The following is a 15,862-nucleotide window of genomic DNA, read 5'->3' on the forward strand; positions in this document are numbered from 1 at the left end:
AGGTACAACAGTATATAACTTAACCATGCTTTCAGCTTTTGAATTTTGGGTCTGGCAGCATGTTACTCCCACAAACTTGAAGAGAAAACTGAGTGATGCACCAGGGTGGAACCTGGTTGCAAAGTGAGAAACCCTGAACTCTTAAGTGGGACCTTTTCAGCTGAGAAAAGAGCAGTGGTGCCAACAAAGTGAGCTTGCATTAAACAGAAAAAAAAAAAATCTTAAATCCACACTTGAAACAGAATTGGTTGTCATTTTGCCATGGAATACCTAGAAGCTATATTATGATATGCAAACTTGTTGGAATAAGTTTCATAAACTAGTGATACTTTGTGTTTACCAAATTGTAAGTATTGTTTTTCAGCATACACGTAGAGATAAAAACGTTAGATGTGTTTTTAGAAACAATATTTTTGATGTTGTAATGGTATACAAGTGCTATAAAAACTGGAAAATATTCATGTTCAAAAATGAAATAACAGATTTCTCTGTGAATTGGCAATGCAATTTATTTCATCATCCCAGTAGGGCAAAGTTACTTAATATTTTAAGAAGCTTCTGCGTGTAGAGTAAACATGAAAAGCCGGAAAGCTACTTTTTAGCATAAATATTTGTGTAGATTGGGTGGAGGAAGGTGATGGACAGGCATTTTAACTGTAGAGGAATAGACGTAATTACCCATGTAATTTTATGTTAATGACAGTCGATAAATTAAAACAATGTGTCAGTTTGTTAAAGCTGTGTTGAAATATAACACATTATTAATGATTATTTAATGAGTTTTAATTATTCAGAACTCCCAGCTGTTGTGGGCACGTCACTTGAATTTTCTTTTGTGTTGTGATTTCACTAAGAGTCTCTAATAAACCAGTGTTAAGGTTTCTTGATTTTTGCACTTGGATCTACAGCTGTTGGATTCATGTTCTGTTCTGAGTCCCAATAATTTCATGAGTGTATGGGTGGATATGCTGGAGTTTATATTCATGTAGCCCACTGGAGGATCGAGACTTGTTTTGCACAGCTGGATGTATATATTCCATTATCACACTGTGATAGCATGGTAACATGCTTTGCTTTTAAAGGTGCATCCGTAAGCAGAAACTGCATGGTCGATGTTAAATGTATTTGTACACATTGTATAGATGTGTATGTGCCCGTTCCTGCATGTGTCTGTCACTAAGAGAATTTTATGAACCCATATTATACAGCTATGTTGAATGACAATGGGAGCCAGATGTTCTGGTGTGATGATGTATGACATTTTTGTTTTATTTATATAGCGTCCAGATATGTGCTAGGCGCTTTACAGATATGAGAAGAATCCTATCCCAAGTAATTTAGTCAGTGGCCCTGATCTTTCAGTTCTTGTTGCCTTCAGTAAGTACCAAATAAGAACAGAAATTTGATCACAGGCATAAATTGCTGGATCAGAGCCTAAACAAATACATTATGCAGACAAAAGGCTTAGAAGTCTGAGGTAAAAAGATGTTTAAAAAAAATCCCAGTCCTTTTATGCTTTGTTCATTATTAGCTTAGCCTTGCTTGCTTACTTGGATTGAGTTTTAGTGCTTTTTCTATTCTACTTAAGAAATGTTTATTAACCCTTTATTAAGTACTTTTAAGCTTTTACTTTACTTTTTTTTTAATTAATGGTAAGAATTCACACTTCAGTTGTTTGACGAGTTTTTTCATGCAGAAGTTTACAGCTGATTAAAATAAAACTGGCTATTCTGGCTAGAAGGGAGAAGTTCTTTTGAATGTGCCCGTGTTGCTTTTGTTGCTACCAGTTAAATTTTTCTATTGGGGGCCAAGGAACTTCAGTTGTCAGCTCCTGAAATGTGACCAGAGCCTGGTATTCATGACAGGTATTGTTTCTGCTGGAGGGGGGTGGTGGTGGTGGCGGCTGTGGCTGGGAGGAATTGCTGAATATCTCTATCTGGGCTCAAGATCAAGGAGAAGGAACTTGCTGGTGCAGTGATGAATCCAAATAATAGATTTTTGCTATGTAACTGTTTAACTTCAGCAGATTGTTGCACAGCTTACAAGTTTTACAAGTAATCTTTGTGAAGCAAAAGTATGATATAACGGTAGGATTTTTTTAAACTTGATCTTGTAAATTTATTGAAGCATTTACACCAGCTAAACGTTTTTTTACAGGAAGCACATAAAATGGTTAAAGAAGCTAATGTCAAACAAGCTGCAGCAGAAAAACAGTTAAAAGAAGCACAGGGAAAAGTGAGTTTTTTCCAACTTGCTTGCTTTGTCTTTTCACATAGTTCTAAAACTATAGTGTGCACAATAAAAAGATGTGCATACAGTATTAAAATATATACTGAGTTGTTCTGTGTTGCCTTTACCTGTTCTTAGCTAACACTGATAGATGTAGAGTCTTTTTTGGAATCTTATCAGATAGCTAGCAAGGTGTGCAAGAAGCTAGTGTTATTAAAATACACAGTTGCATAGGGATCTGTGTTAGTACTGCTGGAAAATGGAATTTTGATTTGAACAGAGGTGATTGGAAATTGTTAAATGATTTAACACGTTTGTAGGCTAATATGATATTTTTGTTTGACTGTCCATTTTTATTTTCAAGATTGATGTCCTTCAGGCTGAAGTAGCAGCATTGAAAACGCTAGTGCTGTCTACTTCACCGACATCTCCAACTAAGGAGCTTCAGTCTGGTGTCAAAACTCCTTTTAAGAAAGGGCATGCAAGAAACAAGAGTACAAGTAGTGCTATGGGTGGCAGTCATCAGGACCTTACCATGATGCAGCCAATTGTAAAAGACTGCAAAGAGGTGAGGATTGTCCTCTTTTTGCTAATAAGCAAGTTTTATTGTTTTTTCTCAGTGTTTTTTTTCTCTAGTATATACTAAATCTTGCAATACTGTTTATTGAAGAGATATTTTTGTTAATGAAAGACTGTTTTTACACACATCAGTAGGTACTGTATAAGAACAGTGTAACTGGACAGCAGGCTCTAGTTGCTTATTTTTTTTTTTAAACAAAGTCCACCACTGGAAGTTCATAAGCTTTCATAAACGTTTCATAGAAAACTGTCACAAGAGGAGTCATTGTTTTGTAGATCAATAATGGGTGAAAGGGAGTTGGGGGGAGGGAACAGAATCAATGATAATTTATTGAAGAAGAGAAGAGTTACCACTGGAGTCCCAGAAGGCCTCTGTTTTTATCTGCTCATGCTGTTGAGAATGGGGAAGTACTGAGGGAATAGCTTGGTTCTCAGGTCCTCAGAATGTAGTATCTGAAAGTGTCCAAAGAGCTGTGAGAAGGGTCTATCTCATGACAGTGAATGGGTAGTGGAACAGCAGATGAACTTCAAAATCAATAAATGAGAAGTAATATACCTAGAAAAAAAAAAGGCAACTATAGCAGACGTGCAGTTGTGGGCTTGGAATTAGCTACATGATGCAGGAAAAAAAATTCAGTGTACTTGTAGATAATTCTCTAAAGGTACCGTATCAGTGTTCAGTGATGATCAAAGACCTACAGAGGCTTAGGATTTGTTAGGAAAGGAACAAATGGCAAACAAAAAGTGTTACACTGATGTATAAACAGGGAGGTAAATGTATGCATCCATTTCTGCACACAGCTATGATACCTCCGTCTCAGAAAGGACATAATGAAAATACAAAGAAGTATGACGTGATCTAAGCAATAGAAGCCTTTCTGTGTAGGGAGACTAGGGCTCTTTACATTGAGACACTCTGAAGGTAGAGCAACAATCTATACAATCGCAGGTGACAGGGGGAAGATGAATGGTGGACAACGATTAATGATTCCCTCTAATGAGAAACCTTTGGAAACTAACCTCTGGGTGCCAGCATCCCGGATAACTACTCCCTAGTATTTGGGAATAACCTCAAGGATACGTAGATGTGTCTACTGCTTTTGCTATTGAACATGTTTTAGGCAAGCTGAATAGCTGCTTGGATCTTAGGCAGGCAGGTAACATCTACTCAGTGTAAATGCTAAATGCATCAGTGTTTTTTTATTTTTCAAAGAACTGAAATGTTTCTCTAATGTTTTTTTATTGTAAAATTAAAACATGAAAATTTTAAAAATTGTAGTTACAATTGGCTGTGTATTTGATTGCAGGTAATCAAAATTTTGATTTAGTGAAAGTGCAAGTAAAGGTAGGGAGCAGATATACACGTAACTGTAGATTGGAAAGGAAGAGCAGGAAGCTATATTCACTGAGCAATTTTTTCAAGGCAGCTTATTTATAAATTATAGGTTTGGGTAAATTGAGGTAGATATAGAAAATAACCAGTAGTTGCTAAGAAATGCATTATAACTTTTTGATTTATACTGTACGATTCTAAAATAGCATTTTTCTGCTGATATCCCCTGATTGTACTCATTTTAAAACCAAACCTAAGGTGGTTTGTAAGGTATGGGAAATGCTCCTTTAGGGAGCAAGTTACACCTATTGAGTTTTGTTCATGGAATGAGGCTGGTGGCCTAGCAACCAGAACGTTTGTGGACAAGCTTAATTAAGATGGTCGGTCCTGATTGTACCTGAGTGCAAGGCAAGTAGCTCTACTGGAAAACAAACCTGCTGTCTAATTTTTGTAGAATTTTTTCAAAGGAAAAAAAGAAACAAAAGTACTCCCTGAAACGTGTAAAAGAATGGTAAAGTGCTGGGAGTTCAGAGAAAGAATAAAGAATATGGTAAAGAATAAAAGACTAAAAGAGGTTGGTTCTGATCTTTTAAAATGAATTAAAAATCAAAATTGATTTTTAGCTTACATTGTTTTCCCTTTTTCACTATCTCATCTACATTATTTGTTTTTAATATAAGACTTCAAAATCACATTTGCTTTTTAAGATGCATATTGTAAAAGCAGTATTAATTTTTGTTGTTGGTGTCTAGGGTTTTCTTTAAAATACATTCTCTTAAAATACTGCTTTTCATCCTCACTCCTCCTTTTTGCACTTTCACCTGTTCCTCTTACTCTGGAGTGGAGTGGCAAAGAAGCTTACAGTGGGAACAGCATTGAGATCTGCGTCTCATTTTTCCATTTTAGTAATCTTTTTGTTTGTCTTCTGTGCTTTGACTACAGTTTGTTTTTTTTTTTCCTTGTTCTGCATGACTTCCTGCCATTTCTAGAGGCACTTTTTCTACAAGACTGTTTCTTCCATTTGTTGCATCTCATCTTTGGGTTTTATTCTCCTCACCTTCCTGACCTATCTTTGGCCTGCAGTTTATATCTCTCCATATACCTTTAGGTTTTGGTTTTGGGAATGTAAGCCTGTTGTAATACAGAAAAGGGATCTGACAACCAGTTGGAGGGAAAAGGCGCTGAAGTCTGTGTCAACAGAATCTCAAAGCCAGTCTGAGCACGTCAGGTTGGTGTCACATAACTTAGGAAAGTGAATTTAAGGAGGTGTTTGTAGCTGGGGCATAGTAATATTCTTTCAGTGTGGTAGGAGACACAGTCTTCAGGCTCATTATTTACCTGTGGATATTTGTAGATGATCAAATCCGGTGTGATAATTACAGTACTAAATATGTGAATCTTTGTGTTTTAGGCTGACCTATCTTTGTACAATGAATTCAGATCTTGGAAGGATGAGCCTACTATGGACAGAACATGTCCTTTCTTGGACAAAATTTATCGGGAAGATATTTTTCCATGTTTAACCTTCTCAAAAAGTGAGGTAAACAGTTTAAATGTTGTCACAGATACTTTTCCTTTAAAAAGCTTTTTCCTAAAAAGCTAACTGACTATTAAAATCTATTCATATGAAGCTTTACCATTTGTGTTCCATTACGGTATGACAGTTTATAGTGAAGTACCTAAGATTATTCTGGAGTATTGAAATAAATCACTTTTTCTTCACCATTTGCTTTTCTAGATACGGCCGCATAGGTGGAGATTATCTACACCTTTAGATGTTAATGCTGTCTAGCAGAATCAGTGTTTGTAGGAATGGATGGTAGGTTTTCCCTCAGTATGTCCAAGGTACTGTTTAGTAGACACAGTGTCCTGTTGCTGCCCCTTGTTTATAGAGCCCAACACAGTTAATTTTGTGGCCCTATTTTCTCTCCCATCAATCAGAGCAGGTGGAAGGCCAAGTCTGGGTATCTTCTTGAAGAGAGGTTTGAATTTCAGGAGTTAGACTTTGGGATTTGAAGTGATTCAGCAGGGACACTTTGGGAATATGGTTTCAGATTAAACGAATGATGTGACTGTGTGATTTTTCCCATTCCCTGCTTTCCCCAACACAGAGGAAGGAATGGTGTTTTACTCATCCTGGGATTACTGTGGAACTGGTTCCAGCTGCAACTGCTGTACTTACTCTTTGTTGTTAAGCAGCATTTATGGGCTGTAGTTGTAGTATCACTCTCCAGAGGAAAGGAACTTTATTTGTAGATCTTTAATAAAGTAATAACAAATTTTAAAGCCCTCCAACTTGATTTTTTTTTAATAAGACTTTTTTTAATAAGATTAAAAGTCTCAGTTGGAAAAGGCTGTGTTTTTTTCAGGATAGTTATCTGTTTTTCTATGGTGTGTGCACTTTTCCCATGCTTTTCATCTGCTGTTACTTTCTGGCCAGAAGCGTGCATGATCTTTTAGTGAATTGTATACCAGTTCATTATGGTTGGTCTTGAGCATCATATGAAACTCACCCACTAAAAAGTTTACTTTCTTACTATGGGAATTAAATTACTTCTGCAGTATGTGTAAGTAGGCCACCCCGCTGTCTTTCCCAGCAACTTTTTTTTTTTTTTTCCCACCTCAGTAGTGATACAGTTACTGTAGAATGGTGTTTCCTCTTAAGGAGAGAATGAGGCTTCTAGCACTGGTCAGCTATACCAGTTATTGTTTCCAGATGCTGTGCATAGTGACAAACTTCTGTTTTCCTTTGAATAACAGCAAACTACTGTGCAGTTAATAAATTACACATGTATTATGTTTTTGGATAATTGGGAATGCAGTTTTCTGAATAGTTGAAGTATCACATTATCTCTTTGTAGACTCTTGTGTGTAAGTGTAATCTTGTTTTGTATTTGGTAAATGGTATTGGAAGAGTATTTTGTATGAATTTCTTTCATAACGTTCTAGTTTTAAAACATTTAAAGTACAATTGAAAAATATTTCTATTAGTAGCAAGGAATGTGGGCACAAAATTATGTTTAACTGCTAACATAAATAGTACAGTCTTCTAAATCAAGGTAATGGGTATTACTTGTGCATACTTAAACAGTAGTCTTGGGCAAGTGTTGTGTCCAGTCAAGCAAAAAGAGCATATTTCTAGTGTGTAATGGTTGTGTGATTATAAATAATAAACAAAGTTCAGTTCTTTACGTTAATGAAGGGGATGTTTTAACTATGCCAGTGTTCCAAAGTCACAGTAGCCTGTTGGCTCTTCCATATATTGTTCAGTCTTGTTTGAACACCTTTCTAAAGCTATCTTTGGCTGAAAAAGTGGACTAATATTTACTTTTTTTTTGGCAAAGTATAGAAGTCATACTGCATCATTTTGTTTTTCCATAGAACTTAATAAAATTAGAGCAATTTTTAAAGTAAGCAAAGTTTGTGCCATATCCACTATCTGAAAGAAACACTGCTTGTGCAATTGTACGTGCTATTTGGGCTTATGAGGAATGACTGAATATACAGTTAGCATAGTAGTCAAGCATAACATTCCATGCTGTAAAAGCAGTTATCTTGCCTCAGGGAGGGCAGGGTTATTTAGAGGGCAGAATTCAAACTGGAGCCTGGGAATGGGACCTCTTGTGTATGGCACAGGCAAAATCTCATTTGTAATTGAATTTCTGTTTGAGTTGACTTTTTCAGTTTTCCTAACTTTACAAAGGCAGAAATGTGTCACTGCTTTGAGGCAACGGATAACACTGAGCTGTTTTTAACTGCTTTCTAAATTTCTCTTGCAGTTGGCCTCAGCTGTTCTGGAAGCTGTGGAAAACAATACTCTGAGCATTGAACCTGTTGGCTTGCAACCTGTTCGATTTGTGAAAGCTTCTGCAGTTGAATGTGGGGGACCAAAGTATGTTAAGCTAACAGACAGAGGGGGAATCTGCACTCATTTGAGATAACTTGGATTGAGAAAACTGCTATCAACTGATCACCTCATTGAAATTTGTATATCTTAAACTTGTAAATATTTCTTAAAATCTCAGATTTCAAGATTGCTGTTTCAAAATTTTATGGTGAAAGTAAGCAACTAAACTTAAATGGTAAAGGTTTGTTCTATATTAGCATTTTAAGATAAATTTTCTGTTTGGGAGAGCTGCTTGTAGTCAGTGCATCCTAGGTGAAGTAAAAGTAACATTCACTTCTGTGAAGACCAGCCTGATACTTAAAAATGAAGTCTTTTCAACTAAGGCTATCACCTGGAAAACATCATGAAAAAATAGGTGTAGAAGTATTACAGGCTGAATGTCAGACATCTTGAAATATTTATGGTATAAGAAATGGAGGGCATATGTAGCAGAGTGGCAAAGTCAGCTGAGGGATATGAGAGGAGATTTGTAAAATAAACTGTCTGAATGTGAGCAGGAGGAATGTAATGAAGAGGGATTGAAAGTGAGGATGAGTTTAAACCTAAAGTAAGAAGTGTGGATGAATGACCAGATGGCTGATTTAGAAAGTTTGGAATGGTCCTAGAGGAATCTGAGGCAAGACTTGATGTCAGGTACTGATGCAGACAACAAGGTTAGGTGGGAGAGACTTGCCTGAGGCACTGGGGCTTTGATGAACGTGGAGAAGAAGAGATTTCTAGTGTGCTTTAGTGTATGTCAGGGTTAAGCAACAAAGCCACTGTTAATACAGAACCTTCCACATTTTGAGAAAGTCTTCGCTTCTCTGCTGGAGATCTTTTGGACAAGTTAACATTTCTCTGTAATACTTATTTTGATAGACTCAGATTTCTGGTAGAAGACTTGCATCAAAATGTTTTCATCTAGTTTTTTTTCTTTCTCATTACTACTGTTTTTTAATTCTCACTTTTCCTCATTATTTCTGGGTTGAAGAAAAAATACACTTAACACTTAAAAGAAAGTTTTTACTTCTCCTTCTAAAGAATCTGTATAAAATGAATATTATGTTTTACGACTTAAGCTAGTAAGGATCAAAGACAACAAAATTCAGGCATTCAGATATTCTTCAGCTTACTACTGTCACCAGAAAATGTGTTCTTTGAGCTGTAACAGTCCTCAGTCAGAAGGCCTAACCACAAGTGATGGAGCTACTCAAGGGGTGGTGATTTCAAGGCCAAGAGGCACCACTATGAGCTGCCACAGAGAATGGGGACAGCAAGAAGCTACTGAAACAAGTGTGTCATTAAAGAGCAATTGGCAAACTCCTCTAAAATTGTTGTGGTTCAAGCAACTTTCCTGCATCTTGATAAAGTACTCCAAGAGGGCACTCGTTTGCATCAGTCAAAAGTTTAATGAGATTTTTAACCTTTTTTTCTCCAATGTAATCCAAACTAGTTGGCTGGGCATAGATTAATATTTTGAAAGATCCATGTGCAAACTGTACTTTAGTTACTTTAGATGTATAAAAAAAAGTATATATTTTTTCTTGCTTTTCCCACTGTCACGTAGTGACAAACACTTCTATATTATTGTTTGTAGTTAAGTAAGAGGTGAGGAATGTGCAGTATTTAAGCTTAATTTGACAGCAAATGTGCTTTGTCTTAAATATTGCTGGCACCGAATGGGAAACAGCTGTTTTGGTTTTTACTTAATCAGAGTAGCAGTTTTGCAGTTTCATGTTTTCTATTTTAAATGGTGAAAATCACTATTTTTATTGAAACCATGTTTAATAGGTAGCGTAATGTAGACAAGCAGTGTAAATAAATACTAATGGCAATTAGAATAACGCTCCTAAAGGAATTCTTTTTATTGTACAATTGCCTGGAGGATAGAGGGAACAGATGCATAAAATAGCAGGTAATAAATTGCTCAACAGCAAAACAAGGAGTGGAGGGCAGGGAGCTGTGATAATAGCGAAGAAAGGTTCTCGACATACAAAAGTTATTGAATAGTGCCTGTGATGGTGTGTAGGAAATATTGCCTTAACAAAAGACAGCTGGGTTTCCCCACAGGATTCGAGTAATTGTCCCCACGGGGAACGAAGCGGTAAGCTGTACGGTGCAGAACTCGGCCATTAGTAGTAACTCATGCCAGCGTTTAACCTGGTGTGATGGAAGATAACATATAGAAGGTAGTTCTGTTGCCAGAAGGGAAAAAAGGGCTTTATTTTCTTAGCATTAAAAATCTGTTTGCCTGCTCACAAAGGCTTGGCTGTAATTGTGATCAGCTTGCTTCAGCCACTGTAGTATTTCTTGGATCAATGGACTTCTGTCAGTCCTCATAAATTACTGTGGAAAATCATATACACTCTTCAATTTTCTCCTGCCTTGCATGATTTTGTGGGCCAGCTGCAGACTATTTAAAAGGGCCTCTGGGCGACTGTTTAGAACTGTAGAAGCTTAATAATTTTTGTTTCACTTTTGAAAGGCTGCTTCTTCTTATGCTCCCTTCTTTCATGAGATAGAAATGGAAGGGAGAAGAGCCAGCAGCTTTCAAAATCAATGAAACAGTGGATACCATGACAACCCAGTTCATCCGAGATACTGCAATATAGAAATTCCAAGTAAATCAGATTCCTGGTGTATTTACATTGTATTACTAGTAGTTTCTTCAAGAGACGTCAAACTTTAGAAAAAAGAATGCTGGAAGAATTATTTTGAATTCTGTGCCTTTTCATGAATTCTGTTTGGAAAACTCCTGGTGACTACTGACCTTTCCTTGATCCTGTATAATATACAGGAACAGGACCAGAAAAAGTACATTTATTTTATTGTCACTTTTTATATGGTAAAAATGGAAAAATGGTAATGGAAAGAATTATTCTCAAGCAACCTGTTTTCCTTTGACTCAAACTTTTATACACTGAAAGTAAAAAATGTGATTTCAGTTTGGGCATAAATGCGAAGCTTATCTTGGAATGCATCTGACAGAGACATCAGAAGCTTCAGAATTATTCTATAGGCCTGGATCTTTTCTGACATGCAACATCAAGCAGAAATTTGTAAAAAAAAAAAAAAAAAAAAAAAAAAAAAAAAAATAATCTGTTTAATAGTTGGAATCGATAATTTAAACCAAGTTTATTTCACACATAAGGAGTTGAGGAGTTGCCATTGTTCCAGACTGTCAAACATGAACTAGTGAATGTGGAAGTACCTGACCAAAGCTGACAAAAGATTTAAAAATCAGAAATATATCATGATGCACTGGTGTTGAAACAAAATTAGTCCTTGTCAAGCTAAAATAGTTGACAACATAATTTTAAAGTTACAATTATTACATTAAGGCAGAAACTTGAGTATCTGAGCTAATACAAAGTAATTATATTAACGCTTTAAATACATGTGGGTGTTAGACATTAATGTCAGATTTGTTTATTAAATTATGCAAATGTTATATTTTGTAGGAAATGTGCTCTCAGTGGACAAAGCAAGTCATGCAAGCATAGAATCAAATTAGGAGATTCAAGCAGCTACTACTACATTTCTCCTTTTTGTCGTTACAGGGTAAGTAATTTAGCATGATTTAATTTTGAGTAGTATTTTTTCCGTAACATTATACGAAATATTGACCACCATTATTTTTATATCGTCTCAGATCACTTCTGTGTGCAACTTCTTTACATATATCCGATATATACAGCAAGGACTGTTGAAACAGCAAGATGGTGAGTAGTGAATTGTATTTTGCTTAAATAAACATGAAATTTACATAGCGCATGTGTCTAAAACTTGCTATTGATTTTAATTATGAGAACTTGGTGATACCTACCCTCCCATGAAATTATAAAGAAAAAACTGCTTTTTAGTCCATTTAAAAATTACATTATTCAATAAGAAATTTCATGAAAAATTCTGTGACAAGGCGAGTTAAGTGACAGTTTTTCTATACTGTATTCAAAAATGAAGGCTCTTTCACAATTTGTGGAAAGATGGCCTTTTATCGCTGTACGTTGTTTTATTCTTCCAGTTACATTGTTTTGTTCTTGTTCAAGCTTGAAAACAAGGTCTGTTTTCTTGTTCCAACACACGGAATAACGTGCAATTTCACTCCAAAAAAAAAAAAAATAAAAAAAGTGTTGCATTGGAAAGAGGGACCAGAAAATCTTCAGTTGGCTTGATCTGGATTCTTTGTTCACCTTGTGAATTGGCACATCTCTTCTCATTTTGTGCCTTGAGAACTCAGGCAGCCCTTCGTGTCAATCTGTCCTTCAGGGAGAACTGACAAGGATGACAGTGTTTTTGGGTTACATTGTTTAAAGAAACAACAACAAAAAGCAGGAAATCAGACTGTAATCGTTTATCTGAATGCAGTTGAAAACTAAGCACTTGGTCTTTGATGTGGCTTTGCAAGGTCTCATGATTAAGACTCTGTTCATGAATGTAGCTGCTAATGTAAGGCTTCATTTCTCACTGCACCTCTCTTCCATCCACAACTCAAAAGGGAAATTCATTTTTACTGCTGTTGCTTCAGGCTGTTTATTTTTCCCCACCAGAGTTACCTGGCTGCTTTGTTCCTGTCAGGACAGCATATCCAACAGCTGCCTATTGAAACTCTTATCTGGGCAGTGAATCGGAAATTTGCTTAACTGTGCTATTTGGTTTCAGTATGTCCATATAAAAGTAGATGGCTGTGAAAGTGTATATGCTGTGTGGCTGGATTTTAGAAACACACTGTGTATTTCGATCTATAGTCATCTCTTCTGATGTTCCCCACTTTGAAGAGCTCAGGACTTCAGATAAACCAAAGTCCCACATCTAACCTGAAGTATTCCTGAGGTGACAGACTGTTCATTACCCAAACAGTGCTATTTACTTTCCTTTCTAAAGGGATTTATTTTCATGGAATTGACCAAAAAAGCTACATATACTAAATATATATATATATTATACTAAACGTATACTAAATTACTTTTAATAAAAGTTTCAGACAGTGGTAATTGTTACTGAATTACTGTCATTGGAGAAGGCCTTGAAAACGCATTATTTTAAGCTGTAATCTGGTTTATATGTAAAGGCTTTTACTTCCTACAAAAGGACTGTGGCTGTTTAACTGTCAATGGGTGGCTCAGCTCCCCCATGCTGTTCTCTCCCTCCTCCTTCACAGATGAACAGGGAGAGGAAATACAATCGGGAAAAAAGCAAAAGATTGCAGGTTGAGCAGTTTAATTAAAGGAAAAGGGAGGAGGAGGAGATAAAAAAAAAAAAGCAAAGACTGGGGATAAGGAAAAGGAGAAAACTGTTACTCTGCACTTCCCATCAGGAAGTGATGTTCAGCCACCAGAAGCAGGGCCTCAATACACGCAGCGGTTGTGTGGGCAGACAAATGCTTCCGTAACAGAAGGGTCTTGTCTCCACCCCCCTCTTCTCCTCGCTCTTCCCCAGCTTGTATTGCTGAGCGTGACACCGTACGGTATGGGACATCCCTTGGGTCGGTTTAGGTGAGCTGCCCTGCTGATGTCCCTCACTCAGCCTGCTGGCCTTGGGGCTGTGCTGGGGAGATGCTGTGCCAGCGCTGCTCGGCAATAGGCAGAGCATCCGGGCGATGTCAACGCTGTTCCAGCTGCAGGCACAGAGCACAGCACTGTATGGGCTGCTGGGGGAAAGTTAGCTCCTTCCCAGCCAGACCCGGTACAAAGGCATATATAGTTTCGACTAAAAATTGTTTACCTCACTACTAGTGAGATAAAGAAATTGACTTAGTGTTTTATCCATCAAAATGGTTTCAGCATCATCAGAATTATTTATTCTTCACAAGTAACAAAAAATTGGGCTTGGGTTTTTTCAGATTGTCATCTTTACCATTAAAAAATTTTGGATTTGTAGCTTTATATAAATATTCCAACAACATCTGTAGAAGAATGTGGGCACCCCTAATTGTCCTCATTGTTCATATTTCTTCTGCTAAACCGTATCATTTTTGAGATGGAGTTCACTTCTGCAAAAATGCTTTTTGAAATATGGTACAGGAGACCTTAACCTTGGGTTAATAACCTTTGTATTCAGTCTACACCATAATCTTGACTGCATGGAAATAATTTTTGTCTGGAATAATTATATGCTCAATTATTTTGATTTGTGTTGCAGTGATGTTTAGCTGTATAAGGCATGCATCAGGCTCATCGTGTTTGGCAAAATACAGATGAAATTAAAAAAAGTCTTTCCTCCCTAATTCATTGCTGCTGTCAGATTTCTGGTAGGAAAAACAAAAGAGGGAGGAAGAAGGATCGAATGGAAAAATTACAACAAAATTATAGGTTTTGTGATGAAAATTTTTACTTAGTCAACAAGTTCTTTCGTTTTGCAGTCTTTTAATTATACAGAAAAATGAATCAATGGAAAGGACAATTATATTGAGACACTGCAATTAATTAAAGCTGAAAAGAAGTACTGATGTAGTTTTGTTCCCCAATTAAAAAAAAAAAAACCTGAAATTTAGTCTTTTAATTGGACTATCTCCTAGAATTTTCAAAATAAAATATATTTTTTTCAAAAACAATCACAAATAGCACTCACATTTTAATTCTGGTTTCACTAGATGTTTGTTACTTCTAAAGTTTCCTTAAGCTGAGGCAATGTGTATACTTCAGTTAAAATATTAACTCACGTTTAATGATATTTTTATCTGTTTCAGTGGATCAGATGTTCTGGGAAGTTATGCAGCTGAGAAGAGAGATGTCACTAGCAAAACTTGGCTACTACAAGGAAGAACTCTAAATCTTTTTACTCTTGCGCATGCATGAACTTCATTTAATATACATAACTCTAAAATTTCGGAATCTTTTTTGTCACTTGATATTTATTTCCACAAAGTGGGTCCAAGATCTTTCTCCTTTTGCAGATTGCACTAAGAAGTACTGTGATTGTTTTAAACTGACCTATGCTGTATATGCGTACATAATAATAATATCTAGTTGAACAAATGTGGTAAGCACTTGCAGGTGTATTAGTGATTGTAATTTACATTAAAAAACAAAACTTCTGATTAAATAAATGTTAGTCTGAAGCAGTACTTGTTGTCTGTTCTTTGCGATGCAGAATGTTGCGAACCTCCCTGAAAAGCTAAGTAATTCCAAGCTGTGACACTGAGGTGATTTCATGATGAAGGAATGAATGTCTGGTATTTTCCTCAATGTAGTGTTTAGATGCATGTATGTATCTTCTGTATGTATGTATGCCAATACAGTTAACAGACAATTAGGAGAACTTGGTATTCTTGTAAGTGCTGCTTTCCTATATTTTTCATTTTTAAAGCAATAGAAGAGAATTGTATACTGTGAAGAGTCAGCAGCATAATAAACTGGGCTGTCCTCTCCCACTAAAGTACGATGCTTTTCAGACATCAAGGAACAATGAAGTTTCCTTGGTCCTTCTTTGGCTCTTACTTAGACAAGTTAGAAATCTGACCACTAAAAACTTTTCTTTCCCTCTAATTTGTATTCATTAGGTTTTTTTTATTTCTTTGAATGATTTTTCTACTTTTTTGAAATTTCCAATTTCCCTGTTTTATTCATCAGTTTTCCATAGCTGTCTTTACATCTGCAGAACATCTATTCCACAAGTTTCTTTAACATGTTGATAGTAATTCACATGTAACATTAGTTGTGGCCAGTCCATAGCACTTTGTCAGCTGCTCCTTAGTTGTCAAGCTCATGCGGGGGCTGCCCACAGGCAGCAGCTCTTCAAGAACTGCTCCCACACGGCTCCGTACCACGGGGTCCATCCCCCAGGAGCAAACTGCTCCAGCACGGGTCCCCCACGGGCGGCAGCTCCCCCCAGAC

General features: G+C 36.5%; 1 protein-coding gene across 3 annotated transcripts in view; it reads left to right on the top strand.

Moving 5' to 3' along the window:
- Nucleotides 1–15,093, top strand: part of RAB3IP (RAB3A interacting protein) — a 29,750-nt gene extending 14,657 nt beyond the window's left edge. For all 3 annotated transcript variants that reach the window (XM_066992920.1, XM_066992919.1, XM_048065445.2), the window contains 7 exons: nt 2,158–2,235; nt 2,594–2,797; nt 5,553–5,681; nt 7,921–8,033; nt 11,489–11,588; nt 11,680–11,749; nt 14,716–15,093. In XM_066992920.1, the coding sequence (XP_066849021.1) occupies nt 2,158–2,235; nt 2,594–2,797; nt 5,553–5,681; nt 7,921–8,033; nt 11,489–11,588; nt 11,680–11,749; nt 14,716–14,798 (777 nt within the window). In that variant the 3' untranslated portion in view covers nt 14,799–15,093. The remainder of the gene's footprint in view (nt 1–2,157; nt 2,236–2,593; nt 2,798–5,552; nt 5,682–7,920; nt 8,034–11,488; nt 11,589–11,679; nt 11,750–14,715) is intronic.
- The last annotated feature ends 769 nt before the right edge of the window (nt 15,094–15,862 follow it).

Source organism: Anser cygnoides, chromosome 1, assembly GCF_040182565.1.
Source record: "Anser cygnoides isolate HZ-2024a breed goose chromosome 1, Taihu_goose_T2T_genome, whole genome shotgun sequence".
Lineage (NCBI taxonomy): Eukaryota > Metazoa > Chordata > Aves > Anseriformes > Anatidae > Anser > Anser cygnoides.